Source organism: Microtus ochrogaster, chromosome 5 (genome assembly GCF_000317375.1).
Source record: "Microtus ochrogaster isolate Prairie Vole_2 chromosome 5, MicOch1.0, whole genome shotgun sequence".
Lineage (NCBI taxonomy): Eukaryota > Metazoa > Chordata > Mammalia > Rodentia > Cricetidae > Microtus > Microtus ochrogaster.
Genome location: NC_022012.1, coordinates 89,957,760 through 89,978,006, shown reverse-complemented (window position 1 = coordinate 89,978,006; position 20,247 = coordinate 89,957,760). Strand labels below are relative to the sequence as shown.

Below are 20,247 nucleotides of genomic sequence, written 5' to 3'. Positions count from 1 at the left end.
ACAGTCAGTCAGTGAGCCTGTGCTCACACAGTCAGCCTTTACATCTCAGTCACTTCCTTCTTGTTTTCCTTGGTGCACTTTCCCATGGATCATTGTTTCCTCAGCGTTGCTAATTGATGTGTCCTGTCACTATATTAGTCTGCATTATTGCTTACTTTAGTTTTCTCTTAGTTGTTCAAGAACAAATTTTTATCAAATTGAGTTTGAAGAGCTAATTGTCTTTCATTAGTGATCCCTGAGCCAGTCAGCATGTCATCTGTGTGTGACAGAATGATCCCACTAGTCCTCCAGCTGAGCAGCCCAGACTCCCCCGTTTCCTTCCTTGTGTGGTTAGGCAAAGCAGGTTTCTTCAGTGTGCTGTGTGGCTACTCTCACAAGTGATGCTACAGCTGCTGGTTTATCTGTTCTTTAGGGCTAGTGCAGGAACTCAGACCTCAAAAATGGTCACTCAGGAATTTTTCCTAACCTTTGATTGACCTTTAATTTTTTAAATTTTTATTGGGTTATAACAGAATGAAACATACAGATAAAACTGCATCTACCTAGGGACTGTGTTGGTTGTCTGTGTCAGGAAGATCTTAAGAGATTGACTGTCACTCCATTGTTTCAGGAGAGATGCGCAGAATCAGCTGTTTTGTGCAGGGAGGCTTGACCAACAGGAGGCTGAGGGGTGGTATAGAACCCCAGCTTGTCCACCTGTGACTAACAGAAACCTGAGGGGGTGATGTAGAACCCCAGCTTGTCCACCTGTGACCAACAGGAAGCTGAGGGGTGGTGTAGAACCCCAGCTTGTCCACCTGTGTCCAACAGGAAGCTGAGGGGGTGGTATTGAACCCCAGCTTGTCCACTGGTGACCAACAGGCAGCTGAGGGGGTGGTATTGAACCCCAGGCAGTTTCTACACTCAAAGGCCCATTTCAACTGGGCTCTACTTCCTAAAGGCTCCATTGCCTTCAAAATGGAACCATGAGCTGGAGCTGAGTCTTGAAGACAAGAACTGTGGGGAACCTTTCAGGTGGAAACTCTACCAGCCACTACCGCAGTCAAAGTGGAGACTGGCCCTTTACTCCAGATAGTTTCTCTGTGGAGTTTTAAAGCAGAAGTGTGCGTGTTTGATGTGCACTTACTTTTTCTAAACACATATATTATTAGAAAACTGTGTTCTTGTCACTCGAAGTCATCAGTGAAGCTCTCACAGGCTCATGCTGCCCTCAGTTCTTGTCCACAGCACCAGCAGTCTGTGTTCACAGCCTTCCAGAGGAGTGGTTGTGCCTCAATAACCAAACTTGGTTAAGTTTGCAAGATGTATGGCTTGCTTACAGGAAATCTATAGAATAATAAAGTATTAAGATTAGACAGTATGCTAATTACTCCCAGATTCCAAAGCCATTTAGGTCCCAGTTATGAGGGCAGGCAAAATTTCCTGCCTCAAAGTATCCATGCCTGGTTTCAATGATGATATTTGCTAATTAAAAATCTTAAAAATATCTTCTTGGGTTCTTTTACACATTTTAAACCTTTACTCACATTTGACTTTCAGCCCATGGTTCTGACTTCCTTGTAGTTCTCTTTGGGTGGCTGGAGTGGGTGGATTGAGCCTAGAGGAGCTGGGCAGTGGGGTAGCAGGATGGTGAAAATTCCTCCTTCTCCCCTGGAGACAGGTGGCAGTTAGTAAGCATAAGGGCCATGCCATTCTTCAAGTTCACAGATAGAAAAGGTTTGTGGCAGCAGCTGGCTATAAGGGGCAGTTTCTTCCCCGGGCTATTGTGCTGCCATCTGTGGACCAAGTTACTCATGTGAGGGATGCTACAGGAAATGGATATCGAGATGCATTTTATTTGTCTTAAACTCAGGTTTGTCTTAGTGCAGTACTTTAGCTGAGAAAGTCCAGGGTGTAGTTCTGCAGATCTGGTCTATGAACAAAAAGAAATTAATGTTCAGCCAACAGTAATTTTCTGTTTTAAGAACTGTTTTCAACCTTGGCACTGAGGATGAAGCTCAGGTGGTAGAGTGTTTGCCTAACATATATGAAGCCCTGGATTCAATTCCCAGCACTGCCTAAACTGGGCAAGGTGAGCATACCTGTAATCCCAACCTTGGGGTGGGGCAGGACACAAGAATCAGGATTTCAAGGCTATCCTTTGCCACTTAGTGAGTTTGAGGCCAGCCAGGGCTGTACCAGATCCTGTCTGTAAAAACTGTTTTGGTCCTTATACACATAAGAAGGCATTACTTTTGAAAGTCACCTTCATAATAAGATTAACTTTTTTTTACTTTTGTTCTTCTCTGTATAATATTCATTTAAAGATTTATTTAAGATTAATTCACTTATAATTTGAGTAATTTCATAAAATTTACCCTGTAAATTCATGGGTTTTCCACCGATGGCTTGAACTAACTGTAGGTAGAAAATATTTTTAATTTGCCTGTTGTGGAGACTTGTATTCACCACCCCTTCTTCAGCTTCATCAAAACCAAAAACAGTAATGGCTATTTGTATAACGTAAAGTAAAAATTTGAGTAATGAGCTTATGTTTCATAGATCATAGCTATCTCCCTAGATATTAAATAATCTTTCTGTGCTCAATTGTACAAACTACTGTTCAGTGTTAGTGAGAATAATTAGAACTGACCTATCACAGAATTCATGTTTATAATATATTATGGTTTATAAACATTTAGCTTCTGTATAAGTCTACCAGTGACTTTGGGGTATCATTTATCTTTCTTTTTATTTATATAGTTAAGGTCTTCAAATGTTGAAAAAAATTTCCCATGTAAAGTACATAGCAGAAGTCCCTACACCAGTGTACACTGGAGAACACAGTCACCAGACCACAGGGAATCATGTCCTGTCTTTCCTCCCATAAGCTTATGGGAGGGTGTCCTCTCTTAACGTATCAGAGAGTTGGGTGTGAAGTATTTGATCCTATGACTTTTTATAGTGTAATTGGTAGGATTCTGTTTATTCCTTTACAAAAAGAAAGTTCTGGGTTTTGGATTTAGAATACTTGACTGTGATCTCCACAGGTTGAAGAATCACTAAGTATTCTTACTGTTCAGGTTAATAGGAGAAAAAATAGTGAGACACATGACACTCTGAACATTTTTTTTGCTTGTAAAAAAATATAATACTGTACTACAGTCTTTAAATGTTTTTTGTACAGCAGGTTTTAACAATTCAGTTTAAATGCGCAGATTTCAGGAAGTTTCCCTAGGAAAAAAATGTCCTCTGCCAACATCTTGCCTCTCTCTCTCCCAACATCCCTTGCTGAAATGGCCAGTGGTTTTAGGAAAAAAAAAAAACTGGACAGAAACAGGGAATGTTGCAGCTGACTTGGATTTCTGTAGAACCTCCAGCTAGAGGTCAGATAATCTGATCTCTGACTCCACTGTCAGCCGAGCAGCTGTGCCACAAAGCCAGCTTCCTTGGCTTTTTTTCCCCTCCCTGGGTGCCTTGTTGGGGTTAGCGCTTAGCATTCCTAAGAGTTTATAGATAAGAGAGAAATACTAATGAAAAGCTACCCTGAATTTTTGCATTCAGTCCCTGAACAGACATTTTAAAAAATTTAAATGCAAGGCTTTAAAATCTCTGAGTGAAGTACTGAGTCAGAGTGCCCCTTGAAGTTTTACTCCAGTCTCACCCTTAGCCACAGTCGAGGTGCTAATAGAAAATCCTTCATGGCTTCTGTTCAAGGTGGGACTGGTAGCCAGCTTCCTTCTGTGCCTCTGTTCACTGCTTGGCTGCACATTCTAGTCTTCTGTCTGGGAAGACCCTTCACCAAGGAAACCTGTGGAGCTTAACTGCAACTGCAGAGAGCAGGAGGCAGCAAGGTATTCAGGAGTCACACTGCCAAGCACTGGGCTCTGATGCTGTCCAGATGTTATGGGAATGCCAAACTCTACTGAAAATTGACCTGGCTAGCATATAATTGATGAGTAACGTATATGTTAGAAACAATAGAATCATATGCTTTAAAAGAGTGGCATCCAAACTAGGGACAGCAAGTGAGCATTTCAGTCCTCTTCCCTGTCAAGGAAATGCTGAGGGCAGTCTGTCTAGATTGGAATGTATTAGCTGTGCCCTTCAGATACTTGGGTTCACCTGTGACCATCATTTATACCTGCTGCAGGAAGCTGGTTTTTATCCTTTCTCTGCGCAGTCGTCTTTGGCATCTTTTCCAAAGGGAAATGGGCATGCTAACTTTGCAAACTTCTGTAGGATATCTTTGAACAAAGAGTTTGTCTACATTATTCAAAGTAAGCAGATGCACATTTGGAAAGTTTGTCAAGGTAGCTAGCTCTTTAGTGATTTCTGACTGACAATTACCCTCAAGAGAAGCTTGTGATAAATACTTATGCCTGCTATAAGGACAGAACATGAGATCTAGACAAAACATCTTCACACGTAAGGCAGCTAGAAAATGTGTTCCTTTTGTTTGAAATATGACACATTTTCATTTAGATGTCAGGTGACTTAGGGAAATGGACAGTGTTGGGTCAGAGCATATAAAGTTAATGTAAGCACAATTTGTAAAGGTTTTCTTCCATTTGGAATTTAAAGGCAATTCTGCCATTTGCCATTCCAGTTAACAAATCTAGTTGTGTATCTGTGGGTATATGTGTATATATACACATATATAAATATATTCAGTTTTTTACTCTTTCAGTATATACCCATGTTCTTTATCCATATATACATATAAATATGCATATATACTTATAATATATAATATTTGCGTATATATTTCATTTTTTATATAAAGCAAGAAAAGAATTAATACTTTGGTTTACTTCAGGTCATTGGCACTTACATGCTATTGCATTTTAGTGGGTGGCTTTTTTTTTTGAGTCTTTAAGCACTTATTTAAATGGGGCTTCTGAGTCAGTAGGCCTAAAATGGATGTGAGATTTGTACTTTTAACGAGCTCTCAGGTGTTGCTACCTCAGTGTCATTGTGTCCCTTAGTCTGAGTGTCACTAGTGTATACGACAGGAAGACTAGCAGTCCAACAGTGGGGACAGAGCTAGAAGAGATGGAAAACATAAATATTTCAGTGTTTATTTATATGGTGTGGGAGTCCTTCTGTCTGTGTGTTGCTTTTCTTGGTTAATGAATAAACTGCCTTGGCCTGTTGATAGGACAGACTTAGGTAGTCGGGGAAGATGGCACTGAATGCTGGGAGGAAGAAGGGCAGAGTCAGGGGACACCATGGATCTGCTGCCAGAGATAGATGTGCCGAAACTTTGCTGGTAAACCATGACCTTGTGGTGATATACAGATTAATAGAAATGGGTTAAATTAAGATGTTTTAGCCAATAAGAAGCCAGAGCTAATGGGCCAAGCAGTGATTTAATTAATACAGTATCTGTGTGGTTATTTCAGGCCTAAGCTAGCCCGGAAGCCGGGATGAACAAGTGGGTCCTCCTCCCACATTTAGAGACCTCCAAAGATATATCTACCCAGAGCACCAGAATGGGATCTGATTTGGAGTAAGGGTTTTGGTAAATATAATTACAGGAAGGATCTTGAGGCTGTGTGATCTAGGATTAGGTAATGTTGAAACTATACTACTACCCTCAGAACCACCACACTAAATTGTTAAGTTTAAGTTTCTTCAGTTCTATTCAATAAACAATGGCAATAAAATTTAGAGCCTTGCCTAGTGTAAAATCATATTTGAGTAACTGGAAATTTCAATTGGTAAATAATTGCTGACATGTGATTTGATTTAATCTTTCTCTGCATGCAGAGTTATCATTTCAAAACAAAATTTGAAGGTATTTCTCTTTCAGACATAAGCTAGATATTGGAGTGGTCGAGGGGCTCATGGGAAGTAATAGTAAGGGCAGTGCTCACACCAAGATTGAGATTCTGGGGTGCCCAGCTAGACACAGAATGGGACATGGGGCAAATACTTAGTTCAGTTTAGAGTCTGCATGTGTTATGTTCCCATGGGTTCATATGTTTGAACATTTTGTCCCCTACTGGTAACACTGTGTTAAGTTCATAGCACTAAACACCTACATAAAGAAGCTGGAAAAGTCATACAGTAGTGAATTAACAGAACGTTTGAAAACATTAGAACAAAAAGAAGTAAACTCACCCCAGAGAATTAGACGGCAGGAAATAATCAAATTGAGAGCTGAAATCAACAAAATAGAAACAAAGAAAACAATACAAAGAATCAATGAGACAAAGAGTTGCTTCTTCGAGATAATCAACAAAATAGACTAACCTTTATCCAAACTAACCAAAAGGCAGAGAGAGAATATCCAAATTAACAAATTCAGAAATGAAAAGGGGGAGGTGACAACAGACATGGAGGAAATACAGAGAATCATCAGGTCAGATTTTGAAAACCTGTACTCCACAAAATTGGAAAACCTGGATAAATATCACTTACCAAAATGAAATCAAGACCACATAAGCAAATTAAACAGACCCATAACTGCTAAAGAAATAGAAACAGTAATCAAAAGTCTCCCAGTCAGAAAAAGCCCAGGACCAGATGGTTTCAGCACAGAATTCTACAAGATTTTCAAAGAAAAACTAATACCAATACTCCTCAAATTGTTCCACATAATAGAAACAGACAGAACATTGCCAAATTCTTTTTATGAGGTACACTTACCCTGATACCCAAACCACATAGAGATATTAATAAGAAAGAGAATTATAGACCAATCTCACTCTTGAACATTAATGCAAAAACTAAATAAAATACTGGCATATCGAATCCAAGAACATATCAGAACCATGATCCACCATCATCAAGTCAGCTTCATTCCAGATATGCAGGGATGATTCAACATAGGAAAATCTGTCAACGTAATTCACCATATAAACAAACTGAAAAATAAAAACCACATGATCATCTCATCAGATGCCGCAAAAGCTTTTGGTAGAATACAACATCCCTTCATGATAAAGGTCTTGGAGAGAGGAAGGATACAAGGAACATACCTAAACATAATAAAGGCAATATATAGCAAGCCAACAGCCAACATCAAACAAAATGGAGAGAAACTCATAGTGATCCCACTGAAATCAGGAATAAGACAAGGTTGTCCAGTCTTTCCATATGTATTCAGTATAGTTCTTGAGGTTCTAGCTAGAGCAATAAAACAACAAAAGGAGATCAAGAGGATACAAATTGGAAAAAAAGAAGTCAAACTCTCACTATTTGCTGATTATATGATATTTTACATAAGCGACCCCAAAAATTCTACCAAGGAACTTCTCCAACTCATTAACACTTTCAGAAATGTAGCAGGATACAAGATTAACTCAGAAAATTCAGTAGCCCTGTTTTACACAGATAGAATAACAGAAATATGTTAATTTAAGTAGTCAGAGCTAGTTAATAAGCCTGAGCTAATAGGACAAACAATTTGTAATTTAAAAAAAAAGAGATCTAAGGGCCATTAGATGGTGCAGCTTTGCTGGAGGAGGTGGTTCGATGGGGGAAGGAAAGTTCCTGCTTTCTGTTCTGCCAGAAATATGAGGAAATTAGGAATCCCAGCTATTCTTGCTAACATAATTTGCCATCAGGACCACCTGCTGTGAAGGGCTTTTTTTTTTCTCCTCAAATCATGGGAGAAAACAATCCTTTCCTCCTGGAGGTCTCCTTATCAGATATTCAGTTACAGCAATGGGAAAAGGAAGTAAGACTGTTAACTGTGGAATGTGCAATAAAGTAGGAGAGCAATTTGCCTCCTCTAACACAAACCTTCCTACTTTGTGGTAGCTCTTTAATGGTACTTCTTCCTATTGATACTTATAGAGTAGTTTCATTTTGTTATAGTAGTCTTATTTACTCATGTAGTAAGCTTTTTATTTCATACTCAAATATAATTTAATGTAGCAGGATACAAGATTAACTCAGAAAATTCAGTAGCCCTGTTTTACACAGATAAAATAACAGAAATATGTTAATTTAAGTAGTCAGAGCTAGTTAATAAGCCTGAGCTAATAGGACAAACAATTTGTAATTAAAAAAAAAGAGAGATCTAAGGGCCATTAAATAACACCTCTATGGTGTCTTTGATGGTACAAATCAATGACATATAACAGAGTAGTGGAATGAATGTTTGAATATTACCATGAGCATAAAGGTCATGAAAAGAAGACCCCTTAGCCTTTAGTATTGCTTGTGAACTCCCCAGGGTTCTTTCGAGTTGCCTTGGGTGATGACTTAGTCATTTGAGCTGCCTAATAGTGCTTTCAGACTTACTTAAATTGTTTATTACACTTAACTCTTTTAAATATTCAATGTAAATGATACTTCTGGCTGCCAAGCAATTAGTATATGATTTAAAATTGTTCTATTTTTGTAGTTGATTTAAAATCAATAAAATCAAAGTTGGTGAAGCAATGAGTGGAATAGACAGCATGGTCTGAGACCCTGCTCATGCTGATAGATCAAAGAGAAAAGCCAAGAAACAACAGAAGCTAACAAACATTTTGAGAGAGAATCACTTTGAAGTTCTTCACAGCAGTTTAAGGGCAATTTCATGAAGTACATCAAAAGGCCAAATAAAAAAATACATTTTATTACTATTTGGGGAGACAGGATCTCACTGTGTAGCCTTGACTGGCTTGGAACTTGCTGTGTAGGCCCTGATACCTCCCTAGTGCAGGGATTAAAGGCATACACCACCATATATGACCAAGTTGAATTAGGGAAGTTGCTGAGCATTTAACCCAGTGCCTTGCACATACTAATGCACATGTGCTACCACTGAGCTATACAACAGCTCAACACGGTGTAATCACTAACCTTCCTGTTCGGTGCTGATGCTCCTGTTCATGCCACTTTTCTTCTAACCTTTATTCTCCAATTTATGTCATATCTGCAAGCTTGCAGGGCATGGCAGGAAGTCTGTATTATCTAACAAGAAGAAAAGCTTAGTGTGGAATAATTAGATTATGTGATCCAAATGACACAGATGACAGACAGCTTGTTGTTTTCTGCTTATCAGATGAATGCTTTATTGATGTGGGAGTGTCATATATCAATCTGTTGATTTCATTGGTTAAGTAATAAAGAAACTGCTTGGCCCTGATAAGTTAAAACATAGGTGGGTGGAGTAAACAGAACAGAATGCTGGGAGGAAGAGGAAGAGAGCCCGGAGGCCATGCTCCCCTCTCCTGGACAGACGCCATGAAGCAAGCTGCCAGGTCAGACATGCTGAATCTTTCCCGGTAAGATTGATGCTACACAGATTATTAGAGATGGGTTGATCGGGATATGAGAATTAGCCTGTAAGGGCTAGAGTTAATGGGCCAAGCAGTGTTTAAAAGAATACAATTTGTGTGTTGTTATTTCTGGTGTAAAGCTAGCCGTGTGGGAGCCGGGCGGGATGAAAAGCAGGCCCGCAGCTCCCACAACACTTTATTAGTTGTCATACAGGGTTTGATTTTACATCTTATGGTTTACTCAGTGAAACACATGTGTAAAAGAGGGTTTTCTATTTATTTCTTCACCTTTCCTTTTGACTTAGTAGGTAAATTTGTACATGTTTTTTATTTGCAAACAATATATATTCTTTACAATGTACACATGTATGAATTTGATTAAATTATTTTTCTTGTTTCTTTCTTTGTTATTTTTTACTGTTATATGACTTTTAGTTAATTACCTAATTTTGGTTTTGTTGTTGTTGTTGAGAAAGAGTTTCTCTGTGTAGCCCTTGCTGGCTTGGAACTTACAGAGAGAGATCTACATGCCTTTGTGTCTCAGTGCTGGGAATAAAGACATGTGTTACCATACCCATGTTCTAGTTTTAGAACAATGCAAATTCTACTTAATTTTGTATGATTTTACTTTGTATATTTTGAAGCTAAGATTTTTTTAAAATGAGATTGTCTTTTAACACTGAGTAATAAGCTTTCTCCTTAAATTATGCTTTTTGAATTCACATCTACCACTCCTGTCCTAGCATTAATATCACCAGACTGGGCATTAGTAATAATTATGAATATATTATATTCTAGCTCCTTTCAATTTTTCCATGTAGTGTGGAGTGGAAGGTCCTTCTGCCTATGTGTTGCTTTTATTGGTTAATAAATAAAGAACTGCTTTGAGCCTATGGAAGGGAAGAACAGAACTAGGTGGGGAAAGCTAGGCTATATGGCGGGAGAAAGAAGGGTGGAGTCAGAGAGAAGCCATGGAGCCACTGGAGATAGACACTGGGAACTTTAGCTGGTAAGCCACTGTCACATGGCAATACACAGATTAATGGAAATAGGTTAAATTAATATGAGGGTTAGCCAATAAGAAGCTAGAGCTAATGGGTCAGGCAGTGATTTAATTAATACAGTTTCTGTGTGATTATTTCTGGTCTAAGCTAGCCTGGCAGCCAGGAACCAACAAGCAGCACCCTCCTCCAATAGTAGTGAATTTTGTAGTTTATGTTTGTTAAGTTTTATTTTATACAAGTCACTATTTACAAGTGTAAATGCAGTGGATTTTCATATATTAAAAGTTGTGTAATCAACAATGCTATTTAATTTTAGACTAATTAATTAATTAATTTTCATTCCTAAAGCCCCATGTGCATTAGCAGTCTGTCTATCTTCTACCTTTTGCCACTTCCTGGCAGTTACTCTTCAACTTTTTGTCTCTGGATTTTCCATCTCTGAACACTTCAGATAAAAGGTGACATACAATATAGCTGGTTTGTCTGGCTTTTCACTGTTCACTTAGCATAATGGTTTGAAATTTATTCACATAATATTATTTTTAGTGGCAGATAATATTCTGTTATATGGATATATAGTAGTTTTCCCCATCACTATTTATTGAGGATATATTCTGAGACCCTAGAAAAAGCCCCAAGTTCTAGATAGTTGAGAACTCAGTGTAGCTATCTTTTTCTCCTATGCCTACATACCTGTGATAAAGTTTAATTTATAAATTTGTCACAGAAGAAATGAGTAAGAACATAAAAAGATAGAAAAACCAAAGCAACCTGATATAATAAAAGTTATACCAATTTATAAGTCATGTCTAGAATTTTCTATGTAATAGTCTCAGACTAGTTACTGTGGAACTTCAGAAACAAGTCACGAATAAACGAAGACACTAGCATGCCACACTTTTCTCATCTGTTGGTGCACATTTGGATTGTTTCTACCTTGTTAATAATGGCACTAGAAACATTGTGTGTAAGTTCTTGCTTAGATGAATGCCTTTATTTTTCCCGAGTGGAACTGCTAGGTTACAGGGTACCTTTATTCATGGGGTTTTGAGGAAGTTTTAAACTGGTCCACAGTTGCTGCACACCTCCACAACTCCCAGCCAGCTACTTTTCCATCTTTCACCACAGACTTGTCAGCGTTTGGTAGGTCTCTCTTTCCAGCTATTCCACTGCACATGGAGTGGTATTTCATTATGATTTTAATGTCTCTGATGACTGATGTTATTAACCAGCTCTTCATGTGCTTACTGGCCATTCCTGTATTTCCTACAACAAATGTCCATTCAAATGTTGTATACATTTAATTGACTTGTTTTCTTATTGTTTGATTATTATATACATAATTTGAAAATATCTTTTCTACTTTTATGAGCTGTTTTCTCTCTTGGTGGTGTCCTTTAAAACTACAGAAGTCATTAACCTTGATATCATCCTATTTATCATTTCTTTTGTTGTTTATGCTTTTAATATTACATATAAGACACCACCAACTGAATTCAGTAGGTGGTTTGAATGAGGATGGCCCCTAGAGCTCAAACATTTGATTACTTGGTCCCTAGTTTGTGGGACTGTTTGGGAAGCATCAGGAGGTGTGGCCCTGTAATATGTGGTATGTCACTGGTGGGAGGAGTTTGCGGTTTCAGACACCTAAGCCCTTCCCAGTTTATTCTCTCTCTTCCTCATGCTTGTGGATCAGATCTAAGCTCTCAGCTACTGTAGAAATAGGAGCGGCGGGCTGCGTCCCGGCACCCGGCCGCCCACATGGCTAGCTCTACCCGAAATAATTACACGGACACTGTGTTCATTTAATCACCGCTTGGCCCTTTAGCTCTAGCCCTTACTGGCTAATTCTGATATCCCGATCAACCCATCTCTAATAATCCGTGAGCACCGGTCTTAGTGAGCACCGGTCTTACCGGGAGTGTATCTTCCCAGGAGCGGGGAGCATGGCGTCTCTCTGAGGCATCTGCTCCCGAGAGCAGAGCTGTGGAGTCTGACCTCACTTCCTCTTCCTCCCAGCATTCTGTTCTGTTTACTCCACCCACCTATGTTCTAAGCTATGAGCCCAAGCAGTTTGTTTATTACTTAACCAATGAAATCAACAGATTGATATATGACACTCCCACATCAAGCTACTGCTCCGGCACCATGTCTGCCTACCTGCTGCCTTGTTTCCTGCCATGATGATCATGGCCTCTAACCCTCTGAAACTAAGCAAACCCCCAATGAAATGCTTTCTTTTATAAGTTATCTTGGTGTTTCTTCACAACAATTAAAAACTAACAAAGACACCAAAGTTATAAAGATTTACTTCTATATTTTCTTCCAAGACATTTGAAAGTGGTGTCTCTTACATTTAAACCTTTAATCCTTTTAAAACTAACTTTATATATGATGTGAACTTTATGTTTTGTATGTGGTTACTGAGCTGTACTAGTTCTAAACTAACTTTATATATGATGTGAACTTTATGTTTTGTATGTGGTTACTGAGCTGTACTAGTTCTATTTGCAGAAGGAACTGTTTTTCTTACATACTCATTAGCCCGATTGCTGAGAATTAGTTGACTACTAATATAAGACTTCATTTCTGAACTCCTGACTACATTCCAGTGGTCATGTCTTCTGTTCTTATGCTGAAACCATATTGTCCTAAATTATCAAATCTTGTCTTAAGTTTTGAAATCGGAGTGTGTGATCAAATTGGCTCTTCTTCTATAAGAGTGTTTTGACTATTTTATACTCCTCACATTTACCATTTGAAGTTTTCATTATTGATTTTTGTACAGAAAATACTTGGCACCTTGATGGTCATGCGAATCCCTTAGCTTAAATTGTATTGCTTTGCTTTGCTTTAAACCAGTCGAAGAGATTGAATCTATTTGAATTACTTCTTATAAATGTAACTGGATATAATTTGTGTTTTCTGTTTACAATGCTTTTTTTCCCTTTTTTCCTCTCTGCCTCTCTTTCTAGGTTCTATCATATTGCATGTTTTTTAAAATTCCCTTTTTTGCTTCCAACTAGTCTAGATGTTATACAACACAGCCCTCTTCTGTGGAGGGCTATCCTTATGTGCAAACATATTAATCTTCAATTACTTTTCTGAACTCCTGTATCATTATTTTTAAAATTCTTCCATTGGCCATACATGTCCTAATTACACCTCTATTTTATGAATAATTCAGTATCATTTATTTACTTTCTACCCTGGTCTGATTCCTTTCCCTCTTCCGTTTTGTTATCTTGGACTATGAATCTTCTTGTTTTTCACTTCTTTACAATTAGTCTTTTAAAAAAAAAATCTCGGTACTAGGAATCTAACTCAGGTCTTGTGTCTGCTATAAAAGTTCTAGTTTTGAGCGCTATATCCAGCCTCAGTTAGGCTTTGGGAGGAGAGGGGAATCATGGTTCATTTATTTATTTTCTCTGTTTTGATTAGTCCTTTGAGAATTCTGTAGGATGTGTTTTGATCATCTTCACCCCTTCCCCAGCTCTTCCCAAATCCACTCCTCCTTCTTTGCTCATGCAATTTTTTTTATAAATTTATTTATTTATTAAAGATTTCTGTCTCTTCCCCGCCACCCAATTCCCTTCCCCTCCCCCAGTCATGTCCCCCTCCCTCGTCAGCCCAAAGAGCAATCAGGGTTCCCTTGCCCTGTGGGAAGTCCAAGGAACTACCACCTCCATCCAGGTCTAGTAAGATGAGCATACAAACTGCCTAGGCTCCCACAAAGCCAGCTCATGCAATTTTTTATCCTCACTTTTGTCACTGTGGGATCTTGTTAAACCCATCAAGTTGGTACTGTGTGTGTCCTTGCTTGTGTGACCTTCCACTGATTACCAGTAGCTCTTCATGCAGCATAGGGACTTCTTGCTCACTTTCCCTCTTCATGCTGGGGTCTGTCTGGCTTGAGCCTACATGGGTCTTGAGTTTTTTTAGATGTAGATCATGTTTAGTAATTTGTTTATCTTCAGTCATTTTCATTCTTGTTTTTAGGTTAAATCTTTGTAGCATATCCTTTAGTAGCTTTTTCAGAAAAATTATATATTTTTTTCTTTCTTTTCTTTTTTTTTTCAAGACAGGATTTCTCTGTAGCTTTGGAACCTGTCCTAAAACTTGCTCTCATAGACCAGGCTAGCCTTGAACCCACAGAGATCCGCCTGCCTCTGCCTCCTGAGTGCTGGCGTTAAAGGCGTGAGCCACCACCGCCCGACTGAACTGTAGTCTTAAAATTCCCTTTTATTTTGAAAGTTTTAATGATTTTCTGATAATGAGGGAAATCAATAACTGATAAAAAACAAACAATTCCTAAGTTCCCTCTATTGAACTATTTCAGTAGCTTCAGACAGCACAGACCCAGCTTCCCACTTGAGTCACACTTGTTTGGGGTGTAATTTAATTGATGCTATTTTCCTGGGCACTGCTGTTGGTAAGGCATCCATTGCAGCTGATTGCCAGTGCTCCAAGAACAGACACTTTTGATTTCTAGGACTATACATTCTTTTTGCTTGTTTTTAACTTCATGTCAACTGAACTATACATTGAAAACATTGCTTAATAGGGTTTAGTTTTCCTGTGCATGCCTTTAATTTTAGTTATTCTTTACTAGTGAATGTAGCATATGAGATCCAATCTAAGTCTTTACATTAATTGTTTGACTTTTGTGCTTCTGCCTCTCCTAGTTTGGAATTCTAGGAGAATCTTTGGGCTGATTATTTGATTTGGAAAATCTAATATTCTCAGAGACATAACTTTGGATTTTTTGGATGTTTTCTATATTTCAGAATCACTGCTGTTGCCATCTAATGTGGCAGGCCAGGTATATACAGCAACCTGCTTTTGTGCTCTGTCAAGTAAAGTCTTGCCTGTTCTGTTCATAGTCAGAAGAATTCTGTTGTATCCAGGCCTTATCTGACTGTGACACAAGAGGCACAGAATTTGTCTTTGCTTAGCCATAAAAAGCCAGTGTGTTTTTCCGGGGATGCCTTGCTGCATATTGTTGGGGCCACTACTATGTCAGCTTTCACCCATGTACCTTTACATCTACATGCTTCTGTTTTTCTTAAAGCTAGGTGTAAAATTTTAAATAATGATCCTATTATTTTATGGGTTTTTTGAAGGTGCATGTGAGAATAAAGAGCGGCTCCTTATCTGGTCATCCTACTATTCCTGGAGGCTGGTGGGTTGATGCCTTCACAGAGACCACGTAGTGGAGGCTAGACAGAAAGGTCTTGTTCAGGGGTATGGGCCAAAGTTTCTCTTCAGCTAAATTATTAGAAGCACATAATACCCATTTTAGTATATTGAGCAGATCTAGAGCAATATGCTAATTCATTTTTGATGTTTCTTTATAGACGCAAGTTTCCAGAAATAATACTGAAAAGAAAAAAACCAAGGTTAGAAAGAGGAAAAGGTATGTTTTGTGAAATTAAAATACTAGAATACAATTGAGATGTATAAATTGTATTTAATTATTGTGTGACATTTTCCCTAATTTTTTTCTTCACGGGGTAAACCTTGTGCTTAAACCTTTTTGAAAGAATTAGCAAGCTGGTAGTTAGAAGTGCAGAGAAGTTATGCTCTCTTTTGCCTGGTCTGGTTTTCCAACAGGGTTTCACTATGTAGCCAAGGCTACTCTCAAGCTTACAGTCCTTCTGTCTCAGCCTCCCAGATGCTGGGATTGCAGCCACCATACTTGGCTGAAGAAATATTATAGTTCTATAAAAATGTTAAGCTAGAACTTTTAAAAGGTTATTATCTTGTAAAAAGGTTTTTTTAAAGATTAAAATAGGTAAGACAAGTCGGGGTCAAATCCCTGTTGAAATAAGAGCGGCCGAGCTGCGTCCCCCGCACCCTGCCGCCCACATGGCTAGCTTTATACCCGAAATAATTACACGGAAACTGTATTCTTTTAATCACTGCCTGACCCATTAGTTTCAGCCTCTTATTGGCTAGCTCTTACATATTGATCTAACCCATTTCTATTAATCTGTGTAGCCCACAAGCTGGCTTACCAGGAATGATCTTAACCTGCATCTGTCTGCAGTGGGACAATCATGGCGACTCACTGACTCAGCTTCTTTCTCCCAGCATCCTGTTCTGTTTTCTCCGCCTACCTAAGGGTTGGCCTATGAAATGGGCCTAGGCAGTTTCTTTATTAATAAGAAATCATTCCCACATCATTTCCCCTTTTTCTGTTTAAACAAAAAAAGGAAGGCTTTAACTTTAACATAGCAAAATTACAAATAACAAAACAGTTATCAAGCAAGAATTACAGTTACAATATTTATATCTATTTTATCCTTTAACATAACTAAGGAAAACTATAACTATAACTAACTATTTTTTAACTCCATCAAAGACTCCAGAAGGATATAATATTACCTAAGCAAATAAAAAATAAATGACAGAGACATCTCGCAGCCTGGACAGTCACCCAAAGTTCCTCTGTACCGTTGGGGCATCCATCTTCAGCCTTCAGGCCCATAGTATCCAGCAGACATTTTCATCAAGCAGGAAATTCCAAAGACAGTTCAGTCACTTTCTGCTGTATCCTGCAGGATGTCTCGCAGACTCTCATGAATCAGGAACCCCGAAAAACCATCTCATCTTTAGGCAAGTTCAGCAGTCCTCTCTCTGCAGGTTCTCTGTGTCCAGTTTATGCAACAGTCCAGGCAAGAGCAGTTTCTTGCCCAAATGGCTATCCAACTCCATAAGGATCCTCTTCAATGCCCATCTTCCTCTCAAAGTAGATTGGTGCCGCCAGGAGCAGACATGTCTCATTGTCATGAAAAATCCTAAGTTATTAAAATATTTTAAATGCCATATTCTGTAGCCTTTGAGAGATATGAAGAATGCCTATCTGAAATATATCTCTATATATCTAGAAAATCTAAGTAACATTATGATTATCCATCAACAACCTATATTTTTTAGTTATACATTATATTTTTAAAAATGAACTGCACAATCACAATACCTTAATCAAGATCAGAAATACATATACATATAACAAAATTGACCTTAAAATCCATACCAATGCAAATTATTTATACCTATATCATTAAAGCATCATATCCTTAGACCCAAATTTTGCCACTCTGTTGAAATAAGAGTGGCTGGGCTGAGTCCCCAGCACCCGGCTGCCTGCATGGCTAGCTTAGCTTATGTCCCGAAATAATTACACTGAAACTGTATTCTTTTAATCACTGCCTGACCCATTAGTTTCAGCCTCTTATTGGCTAGCTCTTACATATTGATCTAACCCATTTCTATTAATCTGTGTAGCACACAAGCTGGCTTACCAGGAATGATCTTAACCTGCATCTGTCTGCAGTGGGACAACCATGGCGACTCACTGACTCAGCTTCTTTCTCCCAGCATCCTGTTCTGTTTTCTCCGCCTACCTAAGGGTTGGCCTATGAAATGGGCCTAGGCAGTTTCTTTATTAATAAGAAATCATTCCCACATCAAATCCCCATGATAAAGTGATAAGACAATGATGATAAGTTTCAGTGTTTCTTGTTGAGCTAGCCTTAGCATGTGATTTTCAGTATGTGACCATGTGTTCTAGGACTCCCACTTACAGATAAAGACTGATGCTAATAGTCCTCCTCTTGCCATATCTTTGCAGAAGAAAGCCACTTTTAAAATGAATTATTTACACATTTGCTTCATTTTATTTTGTTTTTATGGTGATGTATGTGGGACATGTCCATCTATAGCATATGTGGAGGTCGGAGGATAAGTGTTAGGGATCAGTTCTCTCCTGCCATCTGACAGGTCGTGGTAATAAACTCAGATTGTCAACTCTGTGCAAAAGTATCTCCACCCACTAAATAACTAATTCTTTTTTATTTTTATTTTTTTAGGTTTTTCAAGACAGGGTTCCTCTGAGTAGCTCTGGCTATCCTGGAGCTCACTCTGTAGAAAAGATGGCCTTGAACTCACAGAGATCTGCCTGCCTCTGCCTCCTTAGTCCTGGGATTAAAGGCGTGCACCACCACTGCCTGGCTAGATAATTAATTCTAGAAAATGGACATTGATTTCATTGTCTTGGTTTACACACCACAATAATCACATTCCACACACCATACACATGTGCAGATATCTCTGTTTAAGAGATGGAGAGACATGGCTTGCAGAACTGATTCATGGGAACTTCTGATTGGCAATAATGCATTGGCACAGATGTTTTCTGGCACTTGTCAGGAGCACAGTGTGATGGAAAGTATGACTTTACCATCTGACAGAGTGGTTTAGCTATGGTGCCAAACTTCTCATTTCTTTTTGTAGTTGCAGTTCCTCAACCTCTTTACATAATGAGAGCAGTAATTACATAACACGTTTTTTGGGAGATAATTGCATGAAGAATGCCTGTGCGACTGCTTGTTGAATTAGCTTCCCAGTGCTCTGTAGCTATTGGGGTCACAGTGGCTTTCTGCACTGAATTGTGCTGTGCGAGACAACCAAGAAAAAAACACCAAAGATTGAGACTCATAGAGTCACAGGATTCAGTTATTAAGAAACACACATTTGCATATATGCAGTAAAATAAATATATACATGTGTGTATATGTACATGTACTTACATGCATATGTATGTATGTGTATGTGTGTATACACACCCTTTTGTGTGGGGTCACTTGTTTGAAACTAAATCTGTCAAAATCTTTTTCAGGAATGCTGCTTTAAGATGCTCTGTTGAAAATGTTTGTTCTGATGAAGCCTTATCAAAGGAAAACATGGGTATGTGAAGGCCTGGGATGGCTTTAGTTTCTTTGCCTGGATATAATTTCAAATGGTTGTTCTAAGTAGGGTTCATGGGGTTTCACAGAGCCTGAAGTAACAATCATGGAGTCTACATAGGTCTGCACTAGGTCCTGTGTATACATGTTATGGTTGTTGGCTTGGTGTTTTTGTGGGGTTGCTGACAGTGGGAATGGGGTGTCTCTGACTCTTTTGCCTGCTATTGAGACCCCTTTTCTCCTGTTGGATTCCCACACCTAGCCTTGATGTGACGGTTTATGTCTGGTCTTTTTGTATCTTGTTGTTCCATGTTTGGTTGATATCCCTGGGAGGCCTCCTCCTTTCTATGGAGAAACAAACTGGAAGAGTGGATCAGGAAGAAAGGGGTGGTGGGGCACTGGGACCTAGGAGAGGAAGCTGCAGTCAGGATATATTATATAAGACAAGGATGAAAAATGTAGTTGTTGGCTTTTAAAAAGCTATTGTACTTGCATACAAGTATAAGGTTATTAGGTCATCTTGGTGTCAAATGGGAAACTTTTCTATTTTCTTTAAGTTTCTGTCTTCTTAAGTAAAATTTCTCTGAAGTTGCCATATATTTAATGTTTTAAAATAAATCACTGACAGCTGTAGAGGAAAATTCTAGCAACTGATCTTCAACCTAGACCTCTCCATCCCAAACCTATTGGAATCCAAAGAAAGGGGGGAATGGACCTCATAAGAGCCTGAGGCCTTGTCAGCGGAGACTGTTCTTTTGTTTCCCACTGCTCAGACCTGAATAATCACACAGAACATATTAATTACAACATCGTTTGGCCTATTAGCTCAATATTAAAATGGTGGATGTACCATTTTTGCTAGCTCTGGGGCCGCCAGGCAGGAGCTGCACTCAGCAGTACAGCCCAAAGAATGAGTGTGCAACACATAAACACTTTTTATCTGAGTTACAGCCAAATCTGCCTCTCGGAGCACTGTGCAGCCTGGAAACATCTTTGTATGGTGGCAGGAATCCACCATGCTCTCCTGCCTGCCCAAGTCTGATTCCGCTGTCTGCCCAGGCAAGAAGAGCTGAGCCATGGGCATGGTCTCACCTGCTTTCCTCCCAATCCTGAACAGGCACACAAACACCCAGGCCCACAAATGTTCCATAGCTGGAGTTTGCACCAGTGGCAGTGCCCAGGAAGCCATGTTTTAAAATGGAGCAGCTTTTTTTTGGGGGGGGGGTACGGCTGCTGTGTCAGGAAATTCTCTCTGCAGCACGCCACCAGCAAACAGTAAAAAGCTGTGTTAAT

The 20,247-nt window shown here is 39.0% G+C and overlaps 1 protein-coding gene across 1 annotated transcript in view; it reads left to right on the top strand.

Annotated features, from left to right (window-relative positions):
• The window catches only part of Zcwpw2 (zinc finger CW-type and PWWP domain containing 2), a 115,114-nt gene that overhangs the window by 86,308 nt on the left and 8,559 nt on the right, over positions 1–20,247 (top strand). The window contains exons 8-9 of the mRNA XM_026779377.1: positions 15,562–15,620; positions 18,888–18,955. Of these exons, the coding sequence (XP_026635178.1) occupies positions 15,562–15,620; positions 18,888–18,955 (127 nt within the window). The remainder of the gene's footprint in view (positions 1–15,561; positions 15,621–18,887; positions 18,956–20,247) is intronic.